The sequence below is a fragment of the Polistes fuscatus genome, unplaced genomic scaffold (assembly GCF_010416935.1).
Source record: "Polistes fuscatus isolate 324 unplaced genomic scaffold, CU_Pfus_HIC Scaffold14, whole genome shotgun sequence".
Lineage (NCBI taxonomy): Eukaryota > Metazoa > Arthropoda > Insecta > Hymenoptera > Vespidae > Polistes > Polistes fuscatus.
The window spans coordinates 659,066-674,226 of NW_025113042.1; the positions used below are offsets into that span (position 1 = coordinate 659,066).

The 15,161-nt window shown below is 30.2% G+C and overlaps 1 protein-coding gene across 1 annotated transcript; it reads left to right on the forward strand.

Annotated features, from left to right (window-relative positions):
• Window positions 1–8,908: 8,908 nt before the first annotated feature.
• On the forward strand, window positions 8,909–14,920 carry LOC122514141 (UNC93-like protein). Its single transcript, XM_043630805.1, has 7 exons — window positions 8,909–9,190; window positions 11,226–11,676; window positions 12,466–12,752; window positions 13,307–13,535; window positions 13,803–13,962; window positions 14,034–14,301; window positions 14,439–14,920. Exons 2-7 carry the CDS (start codon window positions 11,405–11,407, stop codon window positions 14,696–14,698), a joined length of 1,476 nt encoding a protein of 491 aa, XP_043486740.1. The 5' UTR covers window positions 8,909–9,190; window positions 11,226–11,404; the 3' UTR covers window positions 14,699–14,920.
• Window positions 14,921–15,161: the final 241 nt, after the last annotated feature.

A 15,161-nucleotide genomic window follows, 5' to 3' on the forward strand; every position in this document is an offset into this window, starting at 1 on the left:
GTTACGTTCAAACATTCCACCAGTTCTTATGCTCGTTCTTTATCGGTCAGACACTTTGAACTTTGGAGTTATCTTACGAGAAAAGGCAATATCTCTCTTTCTCTACTACTTTCTTGTAATACTTAGAAATAATTTTATCTTTCTCTCTCACTTTTTCTTTTATCACCCTCGTGGGCTGGAAGAGGAAAATGAAGAAACGTCATCGAGTGTAACTCAAGGTAAGATCTTCGTTTCGATACCTAGACTAAACTTTTCAAAGTTTTTCTTTCTCTTTTGATATTTTTTTTCTATTTTCTTTCATATTTTTCCTTTTCTTTATATTTTTCCTTCCTTTTCTATATATTACTTTATATTCTTCTTTCTTTTCCCTTTATCTCACATTCATATGCCCAAAGTAATTCATCACAACTCTCGTCCCACACAATACACGAAATTTTCTCAACAGTCCTGTGCCGCTTCTGATAAACGACGAGAATTTTTCATATGACAAAAAGAGAGTCACGAACCATTCCTACAAAGCATTGCTTCCAGTTTCTTCGAGTATACTTCTTAAAGTACGACGAAGAGAAAGTTAAAAGGGAAAAGAACAATAGATTTTTTAAGTGTCGGAAAAAGGAAGAGAAGATTCTTATTCTAAATAGAAAAGTCGCCAGTTAATTTATACTTTATTGTATTTTAATTTAACTAATGTCAAATTATCTGACTCTCGTTTATATTCTGCATTTCTAATGCTGAAATAATAAATCTTATATGACAAATAGAAAATTTTGTATGATCACATTTTATATATATTAATTTAATATTTATTTTTTATTATATTATATTAATATATTAATACAATAGAATGATGATATTGAAATTGGTAGAAAAATTGATTTACGATATGCAATTAGGTTTGATTAACTGATATACGACTTGTTTTTTCAACATTGTTAAATTCTTAGTATTCTACATATATTGCGTATCTCATTTATATCCTTAAAATAATGTCTTTACATTGACAACCATGATCTACCGTAAGATCCTCGAAGGTCAAAGAGATGATACGACTTACAATTAATAATCGAGCTACTGAGATGTGTTCGTAGATCGATTCATTCGCAAAGTTTCCAACGTGGTGGAACTTTCTCGAATAAGTTCCGCTGGTCCTATGAGTGGCCCTTGTCACCGATATTTTCACTTTAAAAGGTCCGTGTTAAATATCGAGCGAAAACTTTATTACGAAATTAGGTTAGACTCAAGTAGACAAAACTAAATTCATTTAATTACCAACAAAATAATTAGTAACTCGTTATACTGACGTACATTTTCTTTGTTCGATAATTTCCATTGGATAATTCTATTTTCGATTAAATTATTTAATTGTTAAATAATCATTACAGTTAATTGACATACAATATCTGCGATAGATATTTAATGCATAATTTCATGAAATGAAGATAGCATTATATAGATATTAACTCGTGTATTGATAATACTAAACATCAATATGAACAATTTATCTGAACAAACATAAATAGTTTGTTTAAAGTGTTACACTTACTTTATATTTTTTAAATAAATAAATCGTATTAGGAGACAAGTTTTATCTTCCTCTTCTGTTCTCTTCTTTTTTATTTATCTTGTTCTTATACTCCAACAATAACGAGGGTATTAAAACGAGCAATTTTATTAAAGCAAACCACCATGAAGAAAGTTTATCTCGAGAGAATAAGAAGAATAGGAAGATGAAAGAAAAGAAAAAGAAGAAGAGGAAGAGGAAGAAGAAGAAGAAGAAGAAGACCTTCTATAATATTGCTCGATATCTTTTTACCCATACATTCTCGTCCGCTTTCATGGACGATACTCTCGCTCGACCGCTTTAATCTCCTCGTCACTTCCGCGTCAGCATTTGCTATCACCATCTACCACAACGGAATTGCATGACAACCGCTGTGGCAGGACGTCTAAATAGTGTCACATCCTTGTGAATTTCTTAGACCCACCTGAGCCTTTAAAGCGAACTTTGCAATATATCTCTCTCTCTCTTTCACTCTCATTCTCTCTTTCTCTGTCTTTTATTCCTTTGACGTCAAATTTAAGTATCATATAGATTAAGCTTTTGATCAAAAGATAATATCTATATTCAGATATTTTTTGTTTTATTTATTATTTTACTCGTTCATTTCATCAATATTTTATATCTTAAACGATGACATTTAGTATATTTTATATTAAAAATTCAAATAATATATAGTACGGTATATAATATTAATTCAAATAATGTTAGAATTTTTAATCGAAAATTTGAATATATAGTGTTGTTTATTTAAATATAAAATACTAACGATTTTGTGAAAAAAAAGAAAAAAAGAGTAAAAGAAACGGCTCATCGACCAACCCCTCTTGAATATTAAAAGTTTCGAAAACTAATTGTAAGTGAAATCAATAGCAAGATAATCCAATTAACGGAATAGAAGGAATGACCTTTTTTTTTTCCAATTAACTTTGTAAAGATTTATCTAAAATAAAGAGGGATAAGAATAGTGGGTGTTAGTCGAGGCTCATTCCCAATGGGAAAGTACGATATTGAACTGTCGCCTAGTCCTTTAGTTTCTTGAAAATACCCTCGTTGTTTAAACGGGTTGATCGAAAGAGACGTCGAGTCCCTTTATTGGCTTTGAACATTTTCCATGAATTCAAATTTATGTACTTTCTCGAAATTATTCCAATTCATTTTTATAAATATTATTTCTATCTGTTTCTTTTGTTTTAAGAATAGTCCAACTAATTATTATCATCGAACTTGTAATATGATATTGTATAAAATTTTAAACTGAAAACTTAAGGATGGTTTAAAATACGATTTTATTTTTTCACAATGAACTCAACTATTCTTAACGTATACATTCTTCTTTAAAAAAATGCACATTACCATTAGTATCGATCACGTATTTCACACACACACACACATATATACATACCTAGCAAACTTTGAAATCTTCCATACGTTTCTTAGCTGTTGATTGCTCGATATCAAACGCACACTTACATACACAACTGACTAATACTAGAACTATCTACACAGACACACGCATATTTCTGACCAATGCTAGGATTCTGTATTTCACGTCAATACATATTCATACATATGATATACATCATACAATATACATACTCGTACAAACACCATAATGCATACTGTCCTGTAATTTTTTATAATAATGAGAATAAAGAACGATCGATTGTCGAGGCTTACAGAGTATTTTGTTTAAAATAGAAAAATATGTTCACGCACACACATACGCACACACATTTACGATCGTAGATTATGTTTCAGCAAAGTGTTCGTTTTACAACAGTCGTTCGATGTATAATAAAAATAATAGTGAAACGTTTAAAAGGTAAAATACAGGTCATTCGCATGAATTTCCTTTATCATCGAGTTTCAGCGAGACTTTAATAGCAGAAGCGTTACAATGGTACGTACCCGTTTTCTTTGTGATGTTTCTTAGGTTGTCGCCAGAAAAGTAATAAATGCAGAAAGAAAGCGAAACGACGTGACGTTCATTTATCAGGATGTTTTATCTAGCAGCTAATCGCATAGCTTAAAATGGGAGAAATAGAATGAGGATAGGAAAGTCAAAGTTAAATCCTTCAGCGTTAAGTTATTTCAGAAGAGTTGTCGAGTTTGTCCGTGTGTAGCGTGTTACGAACTCGTAAAAAGAAATAATAAAACGTCGAAAAAGGAAGAAGAAGAGAAAAAAGAAGAAAATAAAAAGAAAATTATTATTAAAAAAATGTACGAAAATAGGATAAGTTTTCTTGATAGATCTAGTTTCATACTTCGCCATTAATGATGGTTCACTTTGTTATTCAACTAAGGAATAAGTATACGTTACGCTTCCGCAACTTTCATTTACATAATTCATATACTTATAAGTTACGCGATTTATGATTACGATGGATAATAATTTATCTAATGGGGGGGAATAATTATTTAATGGAAAAAATTAATGAGCTGAAAAAAAAGTTGATATAATAATAAACACAATGCGTGATACGTATAACACGTATATTATAGTATAACTAGGGTAATAATAATCTCTTGTAATATTATCGATTTAAATTCAATTAGTTTGAATGTCTTTTAATAATAGAACAATTTGAACAAATTTGCAACTTTGTTTTATCTTGACTTTCTAACGTTTCCGTTCTTTATACGAAACCGAAAAATTTTTCACTAGATTCCCCTAGCATTTTCAAACCGTTGCAGCTTCAAAGCTTCCCATTAAAAGGAAAACGTAAAAACAAATAAAAAAAAAGAAGAATGGAAAGAAAGTAAAGAACAGTATTGTGCACTTAGAATCATTTGGGAAGTGTGCTCTTTAAAATGGCACTTGTCGATTTTCGACTAGAAAAAACTTATGTGAAAGATTTGAAATTGCTTTCGAAGTGGATAAATAAATCGAATTCGGTGTTACTTTTTATTCTCTTTTGTAGATAGAACTTTGTTCTTTTCGTATTTCACGATCTCAGGACTATAAATTTATTCTCTCTATGAAATTTCTATTGTTTACTGTTATTGTTAGTTTCTACTTTTTGGTTTATTTCTTTATTTCTTTCTTTCTTTCTTTCTTTATTTCTTTACTTCTTTATTTCGAGCTAGGTCTCTCCATGTTATATCGATTTTTATTCTTTCTTTTTGTTTATTTATTTGGTATCATATAAAGACAGCAAAGTTTGTATTTCACATATCTCGTTCGAGTTCGATCGTTTTCTAGCGAACTTTATCCCACCGAGAGAATTCTTATTTTTCTTTTTAGTGAATTTTTAAAAACTCGAAAGACGTGCGGAATTTAAATCGATAATGCGTTCTTCAGTTTGTAAATTTTCGGATATCTTGCATTTCTATCTCCTCCTCACCCCTTATTTCTTATAGAAAATATATCGAATAAATACTTTAACTGTTACTCCTTTTTGACATTTCGAGTATATCTATCGATTGTATTTTCTTTTTTGTTTAATTTTTTTATTTTACAAACAATCAAAAACATATAAAAGTGGAATAGAAAAAACAAAAATTAAAAACAAAAATGAGAGATAAGCTACGAATTGTATTTACTCGTTTAAATGTTTGTCAAATGCAATAATGTACAAATAGAAGAAAAAAAGGAAAAAGAAAACATTTATCGGGCTAACTAAATACCTGTTTATTGTTCAAAAAGATTATCTACGCGGATTATTTTCACATCTTTCTTTTTATTCTCGTTCTCTGATATCGCGAGGAAAATAAAAGGAAGGCAGATAAATTGACTAGGTTGGTTGGTTGGTTGGTTGGTTGGTTTGTTGAATCTCGCAAACCATTTCAAACGATAATATCTTAGGTAAGTTATAGAAGACATCTGTCGGGTGGGTGGTGGGAGGGGTGGGGAAATACAATAGCCAATAATAAATGCTGGACATATGGCAATAAAGTTCATCGACTATGTCGCTTTATGATGAGCTATTATTTCGCTCGTTATCAGTTCTGTGTAAGTAAATGGCGTGGCTTTTTATTAATGATCTTAGCTTCGACGACGTTAAGGTACGTGACGATGAAACGAACGGATAAGCACTTTTCCGACTTATAATACATTGTTTTTTTTTTATACGTTATATACATTTATCCTATAATAGGAAAATGTTTCATCTAATCGAAATAAGAATATGATTTTTACGTAATTAATGTTATAATTTCTTTTTTTTTCCTCTTAAATCATACAGATACGCTATACATTTTTTTTTTTATTAATAAAGAAATATACAATCAATTCTCAGCAAGTATAAGTATTTTTATAAGTAATTTTTATTAATGTGATAAATACATTAACATGAATTGTTACAAAGATAAGTGTAAACATGGATATAACTGTTATGGTATAACCGTATTATTATTTAACGTTTTAAATATTATATATAAACAAAAAGAAAGAAAACTTATTATTTGACGACTCGTAAATCGTGTATGTTTTATTGAAAATAAGATAAGACGAAGGAAAAGTAGAAAAAAACAAAAGAAATTACATATTTTAATTGAATTATTTGAAGAAATAAATTTCTAACCGGTAACACAATTTTCGTTTCACTTAATTTAAATAGTTTTTATTTCACTTAACCCCTTTCGTTATTAACAATCCATAAACGAGTCTTTCATACAAAATCCCGTAACGTAAGAGTTAATTTACATGTAGCGATAATGCTAATGCACACCGAATTGAAATTATTTGACAAAAGTTAAATAAAATATTGGAAAAACTTACAATTAGATTATAAGATTAATCTATTCGAAGATAAGGAAAAATGTCTTTTCCGAAGAAAAATAGAATCCAATTTAACATGTAGCAAACTATGTTCACAGTAAGAAAAAGTATTCTCCGAATGCTGACTGCATCTAGAAACGTGAAGCTCTTTATTCGTACGTTCTCCTTGCAAAGCTTATCCAAGCGCGGATTCGTGAACATGAAAGAAGGTGGAAAGAAGAAATGGGGAAAGAGAATAAGAATAGAAAAAAGAAACAATAAAAAGAAAAAAAAGAAAAAAAGAAAAAATGGAAAAAGCGAAAGGGTGCATTTTGTGACTTCTTCGTTTCTCTTACTCCTTTGCTCAACTTTATCTCGAGGTAGGAGAAATATTTTTCGCGAATATATTCATGCATGAAAAGAAGGAGAGCACGGTGGCAGCAACAAGTAAAGCTCCTTTTTCATCGTCTTACATTTTTACAAATTCTTGCGATTTTGTGGTAAAATATTTTTCGTAAGAGAGAGATAGACAAAAAAATAAAAATTATAGACCAAATTGAAAAATATTTTATATGTCTTATTTTTATATATATATATATAACACACGATTTTATTTTATTATTTATCATACGTATATAATTTATATCGTTATTTTGGATATTTTCTTTTTTTAAAGTAACTTTGGTAACAGGTATTTGCATACGAGTTTAATTTTGTAACGAGTTACTCTTTCAACCTCCAACGAGTAAGGATAAATATTCGTCCGAATGTTGATTCAACTAAAAGAAGGTAAATTATATCTCGCAAATATCTACTTTTGACCAAAGGTAAATAGATGCAATTTGTAAGAAATTCAAATAAATGATATATAAACATCTCTATTCGTATTTGCTTCCTTTTCAGCGCCTCCAATTCATTAATTTGTGTAATTATTATTTATACAAAATTATATTTTTATGTAATAATTTGTAAAAAAAGATAAAAAATGAAATATGTAATTAAATTGTTAAATATTTGCATCGTATCGTTCGATATCCTAAATTTGTTTACTAAAAACCAAAAGAATCAATAAGGAAATAAGTCTCTTCATTTGGAATATATTATCGAGAAGATTTAAATGCATTTTGAGGAAAACACGTAACGGAAAGCTACGGAATTGAAATCATAGACGATAACAAAGCAGCTTGAGATTTATTACAAATACCGACAGTATTCCGTAAGTACCTCGGTATATACGCGTACATAGAGATAGGAATAAAGAAAATATAGAGGAATAAGAAGAAGAAGAAGAAGAAAAAGAAGAAGTAGAGAAAATCGTATGATTTATGCTAACCATTATAAAAGTAACCAAAGGTAAAACAGAATTGTGCTTCTAAAATCGAAGAAAATATTTGCTAGAAAGCTAATTTTTCAAACCATTTATCAAAGTATTTGATCATCTCGACTTTGAAATATTCGATAGATATGATAATAATGTAATATAATATTGAACTTACAAATTTGAATGTACAATAAAATAATAAATGATGAGTATCGTTGAATAATTTTCAGATATCTCAGAAGAAATTAAGGAAAAATAATATAATTTCGTTAAAATATTATAAAATCGATTGATTATGGTTAATATCTAACAGAAATAGAAAATCATGTCAAAGATAATTATCTTGATGATCATTATATATATGTTAAATCTATAGATATTCGGATAAATCAAAACAACGAGAGTTCTCATATTTAATTAATAATAAAACATCTTTTGAAAAATATCACGAAAGCTCGTTGTCCGAGCTTTTACACGTAGATTATATTTTTAATATTTTTTAATCGAAATGCAAAAAATAAGGAAAATAAATATATAAATAAGTCAGATTTTCACGCTAAGTTTCTATAAAATATTAAATACAAATCTCTCTCTCTCTCTCTCTCTCTGATTACGTGTTTTTGTGCTTCAGAATATAATCGCTTCGTGAATCACGCACAACGGAACCTTCGGAAGCCTAATTAAAACGAGTAATTTTGTCATTGTTTCGAAATACAGTATTTTCTCTCGCGCATTTGCGGATTTCGACTCGTTGAAAATAGGAAAAAAGAAAATTCAAGCCGCGCATCCCAGACAGTCTAAACCGTTCGTTCGAACTTTTCTCGCGATTCTTTTTCAATTAAAATATTTTCACTTAAATACTTTTTATCTCTGGAATTATTTTGTAGAAAGAGTTAAATAAATTTCGACCAACAAATTCTTTTCATTAAAATTGTTTCGCACACTTCAACTGTTTATTTATATAATTATTTTGTGGAATGTAAAATAAATTTGAGAACTAACGAATAGTTTAGTTATTTTTTTTATTCAATAAATTAGTTTCAATAAATTGAACAAAATAGTAATTTAATAAGAAACGTTAAACCAACTTGTATCGATTATGCGTTTTATGTTAATAAATAAAACTCGATTCTCGATTCTGTATATTTCTTTCGATCATCGATATGGAAGGAAAAAAAAAATGTGAATATTTGATTAACTGGTCGAAGACAACGATAGGAGGAAAATAATGTGTAGGAGTGGGCAATCAGATGAAATAATCATCGTCTGTAGGTAAAACTAAAGCGGTTAAGTAGTATCGTTAAAGGTGAGGACGGATTCTGGTGGGGACAATAACGTTCGCAACGATCATCGCCTTTCGCCTTCCCGATCGCTTCAGTATCATTTTCAATCGTGTCCACCGAGTGTGTGGCCAAACCACCAAGTATAAAACGTGCCAAAGTAAAGTAAGATTACCAACAAGACGGAAAAACAACAAACATAATATATCGTAAGAAACAAGTGTGAGGCATACTAATGACAAAATCGGAATGAACACGTTCAATCATCAGGATTTTATTTATGGATCATTATTTTTGTTCAATCGTGTATTAACATCGTAATTTACATCGTAAGTATAATTTATATCGTTTATAATATAAATTTCTTGTTTATTTTCTCTATTATTATCATCTTTGTTGTTATATTGAATAATATTTATCAAGGAGTAATAAATGATTGTTAAAGTTATGTTAAATTATTGAATACATTTCAAATAATCGTCTGGATGGTCTTGTAAGAATCGATTTGGAATCGATAGGAATTAACACAGGTGCTGTTAAAGACAATTTATTGTCCACGAGAAAAATTACAATGAACAGAAATGTAGCAATGCATTCTGTAAACAAGAAAAAAGAAAAAAAAGAAAAAAAAAGAAAAGGAAAAAAAAATATCAATTTTTATTTATACGAATTAGTCGAAAGAGGTGACGTGACGTCGAACATTTTCCTCTTTCTCAATATCTCGTTATGCTAATGCCAAAGCACGCTCGTTATTTATAACAAAATTTATCCATAATTGTCTGTATTAACGTTTAATCATTATTTCGTCAGACGATTATTCCAAAATGATTAATATATTCCTTCGATATACTTATTTATTAAATAAACTAACTTTTGTTATCGATCTTGGCACTATATATTTCATCTTTCATTCATTACAGTAATATATATATATATATATATATATACATACACGTATTTCGTTATACCGTATACACGTTTGCATAATTAATTTATATACACGTACGTACACGTACGTATTAATGAAATTTGTTAATTGCGATTCGGTGTTTCATTTAAAAGCTAATCTCGATCACGACGAGAAACGCATGAAATCACTTTCCATCATTATGCTTTACTTTTCCAAGCTTGCATTGCATTTATTTCGTTAACTTTTTAAGGAAATTTTGCATTTCTTTTTTTTGTCATTTGGTTATTTAAATCGATCGTTGTTATTTTCCTTTAAAAATAAATGTTGACGGTAAGTTTTGGATCGATAAATTCGAAACGTGATCTAATTTTTTTTGTATCAAAGATTAGTATAAAAAAAAAAATAAAAATAAAGAAACAACGATAATCTAGTATATGTTTTGTGCCAAATAGAAAGGAGTTGTTTATATATTCAGTAATACAGCCCAAGTATTCACACATGCCAGTTCTCAAGGACAAAACGGTTACCGATAACGATCAGGAACAAGTTTTCAACAACGTTCGATATTACTCGTTGAAATCCGATATTCTATAGGTGCAATCGAAACGATATTACGAAGAACATTTATAAGTTTTCGAGTTAATTAAGAAATTAATTGAAGATAAATATTATTTTTCATTAGTTTCCGTTAGAAATATAGATATCGGTTCTGTTTAAATGAATTCGATGGTTCTAAATGCTTTCCAAATAACTTAATATTGTATTCGAAAATTAAAAATATTATAAAAATAAAAGAAAAAAAAGGAAAAAAAAAGTCGGATAAAATAGTACAAAATCTTGAAGCGAACGTTTACGGGTGTATGTTTTTATCGAATCGAAATTATTATCGATGATAAAATTAATTTCCAACAAAGAATATTATTTTCGTCGTATCTCTATTCCTACCGTTTTTTTATTATTATTATCATGAATGAAATGACTATTGAGCATGGTCTATTCCTTCTAAACGTATCTCCATCTCGTTCATAACGATGAGAATAATAATTCACGAGAGATTTCCGACGCAAATACGATAATGCCTCTCGTTATTGGATACACTGAAGTATCAATTTCGTCGGTAGTAGTGGGGTGTGTATATGTGCGAGCGCGCGCGGTGTGTATGGGTATACCGATATATACGTGTATATAATATATTATACGTGTAGAAGTGATTTCACACATATCTGCTTTTACCTCAGATTAAACTCTGATTGTGAGATATTGCCTAATTATTGCACACTTTATGATTAGAAAGGAATACCTTTGAATACAAATGTTTCATGATATTTGCTCGTTCGTATAATTAATTACGGAAAAATATTTGATTTCTCAATAATTAATTGGTAATTTAATTATATCAGCAAGCATGGTAATTACTTAATTGCATACTAACGACGTTGAAAATTGTTGTTTAGGCGGAAAAACTGACAGGATGATTTCTATTTGCATTTCGTGAGAAAAATATTTGTTATTCGGCATGTGGATAAATATCCTCGTGTGATATATAAACAACGGAGTTTATAAATGAAATGAATTTATTAAAAGGATTTTGATGTACTCATAGAAAATTGTATAATTAAATAATTTCATTATCATGACGACGGAGAAGAATCATACCATCAACAGCGGACAATTCGTCAAAGTGCAAACCGAACGAGCCAGTTTCAAGCCAACGGAAAGATGGCGTATTATAAAAAACATATTACTAATAGGAATTGCATTTATGATGAATTTCACTGCATTTATGGGTGCAACGAATCTTCAAAGTTCCATAAATTCGAGCGAATCTCTGGGCACGTTCACCCTAGCAGCTATCTACGGAAGTTTAATATTTAGCAACATCTTCCTTCCGGCCTTGGTGATAAGGTGAGAAAATGATAAGAAGATACTACGTAATCTTGTCACATATTCTCTTATCCTTTATTTCGTAAATAGTAGTTGGCACTAAGCCAAGCGAAACTGTATAGCCACGTATTTTAAAAGATAATTCTCTGAAATATCGATCATCTTTCGGGTAGAAAGATATTTTTGAAATAAAAGCTCTTGTGTTATTGCGAGAAACGATTTTATGTGGATTTAGAAGAACCGTAAGGAGGATCGAAACGATCGACTTTAGTATTCGATGAGCTAAACGAAGGCACGTCTATAAAATCTTCCATAACTTTGCCTATCAACCCTCTTCTCCTTGACAAAACTTACGGTGGCATCAGCATCTGTGAGCTATCAACCAACCGACTTGCTCGTTCAAGATAAAAGATAATATTCGTTCGTTTTCTAACTATTCTCTTTTACCTCTTTCACAAACTTCTCTCTCTCTCTCTTTCTATCCCTTTTCTTCCTTTCTCCCATCTCAATTATTTCAAAGAACAATAGCTGGAGAATGAGACCTTTTACGATCTCTTGAAAAATTTGTTATCGTACGAAAATCTTCTGGTAATTAAGGAGATATCGAATTGTCGTAAAATTTTTCTCTCAGATTTTTCCCTTTTTTTCTTCTTCTACTTTTTTCTTTCCTTTTTTTCTTATTACAAAGAAAATTTGTCCTTTTAAAAATAAACTTTATTATCAGAGATAACATTTCCTTAACTCGTTATCCTTACTTCCGTACGTTCTCAACATTTATTTGCGATAACAGTAGTATACTTATCTTTCCAGTTGGCTCGGTTGCAAGTGGACAATGTCTCTAGCTATTCTAACCTACGTGCCATTCATAGCAGCTCAATTTTATCCAAGATTTTACACGATGATCCCAGCAGGACTGATGGTCGGACTTGGTGGTGGACCACTCTGGTGCGCCAAGTGCACTTATCTTACGGTCGTGTCCGAAGCTTATGCTACTGTATCTGATCTAGCATCCGATGTTTTGGTCACTAGATTCTTTGGTCTATTTTTTATGTTTTATCAGATGGCACAAGTATGGGGCAATCTCATATCATCGGCAGGTAAATATATTCACATATTTATCTATTTATTTATAACAATATTTATTATAATTAATTATAATTTATTAACAATATATGTACTTTTTTTTTTTCATTTTTTTTTTCTTGTAAGAGCTTAACTTTTTTTCTCTTCTTCTTTCTCACATTATTTCCATTCACCACTCGTAATTCTTAATCTTTCTCCTGAGCAAACTCTTTCTGTAATAAAACACGTTTAAACGTAATATATGAAGTAAGTACACGTAATCGCATTAGCATTACGTTAATGACCAAGTTGTAAGAGAGTAACCTTGATTAACAGTGCAATCATATCTGAACAAATGTATAATCTTTCTGTATATCGCATATTTAATTATCGATTACGAATCGTAAATTTTCAATTTGTAACTGTATTTATCTTTCATTTTATTTTATTACGCGAACGCGTTTCTTTCTTTCCGTATGACTCTGGTAGAATAATTTGGAGAAAAGGAAGACAATTAATAGGACGAGATAAATCTCTTATCGTATTTTGTTTTTGTGTTCTCTTTTTCCTTTCATTTTCTTTATTACAGTTCTATCTTTCGGAAAGAATGAAATGGTATCAACGAACATGGCATTGAACAGTACCATTGTTGCTGAGATTTGCGGAGCCAATTTTTGCGTCGCATCTTCGTCTACCAACGACAATCCAAATCTAGAGCAACCACCGATAGACAGGATCCACTTGATATCTGGAATTTATGTTGCCCTTATGATATTGGCTTCTTTGGTTATAGTATTTGGGGTTGATTCATTGTCTAGGTAATAGACACCAACGATATTACTGTTGGATCCTAACTAACAACTTTTTTCTTCTTCTTATCGTATTTTTTATATATATGTATTTTTTTTCCCTTTATTCACTGACAACTTTTTCTTATTTATACTTTTTCTTTGTCATCGATCTTTCTTCAAACTTCATTGAATTATTTGAAATAAGTATATTTTTCTTGATTCTTTTTTCCTTTTGCCCTTTTTTCTCTTGTTTCCTCTCGCGTTTTATTGGATTCTTTTTTCTTTCTTTTGTAGATATGACAGAGGTAGAAAGGGTTCGGGTACAGGATTAACAGGATTAAAACTCTTAGCGGTTACGTTGAATTTGTTGAAAGAAAAAAGTCAGCTTTTAATTTTGCCCATAATCATTTTCATCGGAGCGGAGCAAGCTTTTCTCTTTGCCGATTATAACGCAGTGAGTTGTCGAGTTTACTCGAGGATCATTTTTCCTACTTTTCACGTATTTACTTTGTCTCTTATTTTCAGTCTTTCGTGTCTTGCGCATGGGGAATCAGTAACATTGGATACGTTATGATATGCTTCGGTATTTCCAACGCTGTTGCAGCTTTGACTACGGGTTCCATTGTAAAATTAACCGGCAGAATTTCCGTGATGGTCTTTGCCTTTTGTCTGCACATGGGAATTTTAATTTTTATGTTGACCTGGAAACCGACTCCTAATCAAGGGATGCTCTTTTTTATCATTTCTGGATTATGGGGTATTTGTGACTCCATCTGGTTGGTGCAAATTAACTGTAAGATATTACAAATTTTCTAGAGTTTATTGATCACAGATAATCGATTTGAACGTTTCATACTAAAACAAGAAAACGAAATACCTATTTTGTCAACAGATGGTAAAATCGAATTCTAACGATTCGCTTATTTTTAGCTTTAAATGGTTTACTCTTCCCTGGAAGAGAAGAGGCAGCTTATTCCAACTTTCGACTGTGGGAATCCACTGGATCTGTGATAACTTACATATACAGTCCTTACTTGTGCACGTATACAAAGATTCACATCTTGATGATTATTCTCTGCATCGGTATAATAGGTTACTCTATTATCGAATGGATAGGTAAAACGAAACCAATTGTTATTAACGAGAAGCCAGATTTCGAATTGGTTGCTGATAACGAAGTATCAGGATAAAAACTCCTTCAAACGAATGTATAATTGCGAAGGTAATTATATAAGTTTTCTGCGTGCGGAAAATAATAAAGGAAAAAAGAAAACAAATTAACAAATATATATATATGTATATATTCTTTTGTATATGATGGATAGATAAATGAAAAAATAAGAATGATGGATTGAATAATTAAGGTAACATGAAAAAGAGAGAGACACAATCATATGTAATTTGTACCACAATATATGTTTTTTATTTTATTCTTGTGGACACCTACTAGATTTTACACAGGTATTCGCTTAACGGCTAAGATTTTTTTTTTCTGATTTCCTTTTAAATACGTAATTTTTAATGTTACATTGTGTGTCCGTGTTTGCTGTACGTGTTGTTACGTGTGTCCCGTGTGTTCATGTATCTTTTTTTTTTTTCTTTATGTTTTTCGTCTAAATTGCTAACATTCAAGCTAAAGCTACGGCTTGCTTA

Excerpts from the sequence above, each read along its gene's own strand:
- LOC122514141 (XM_043630805.1), top strand. The coding sequence starts at position 11,405 with ATGACGACGGAGAAGAATCATACCATCAACAGCGGACAATTCGTCAAA. Across the intron at positions 13,963-14,033 it reads TCTTTGCCGATTATAACGCA|TCTTTCGTGTCTTGCGCATG; the intron begins GTGAGTTGTCGA and ends TCTTATTTTCAG. Across the intron at positions 14,302-14,438 it reads CTGGTTGGTGCAAATTAACT|CTTTAAATGGTTTACTCTTC; the intron begins GTAAGATATTAC and ends GCTTATTTTTAG.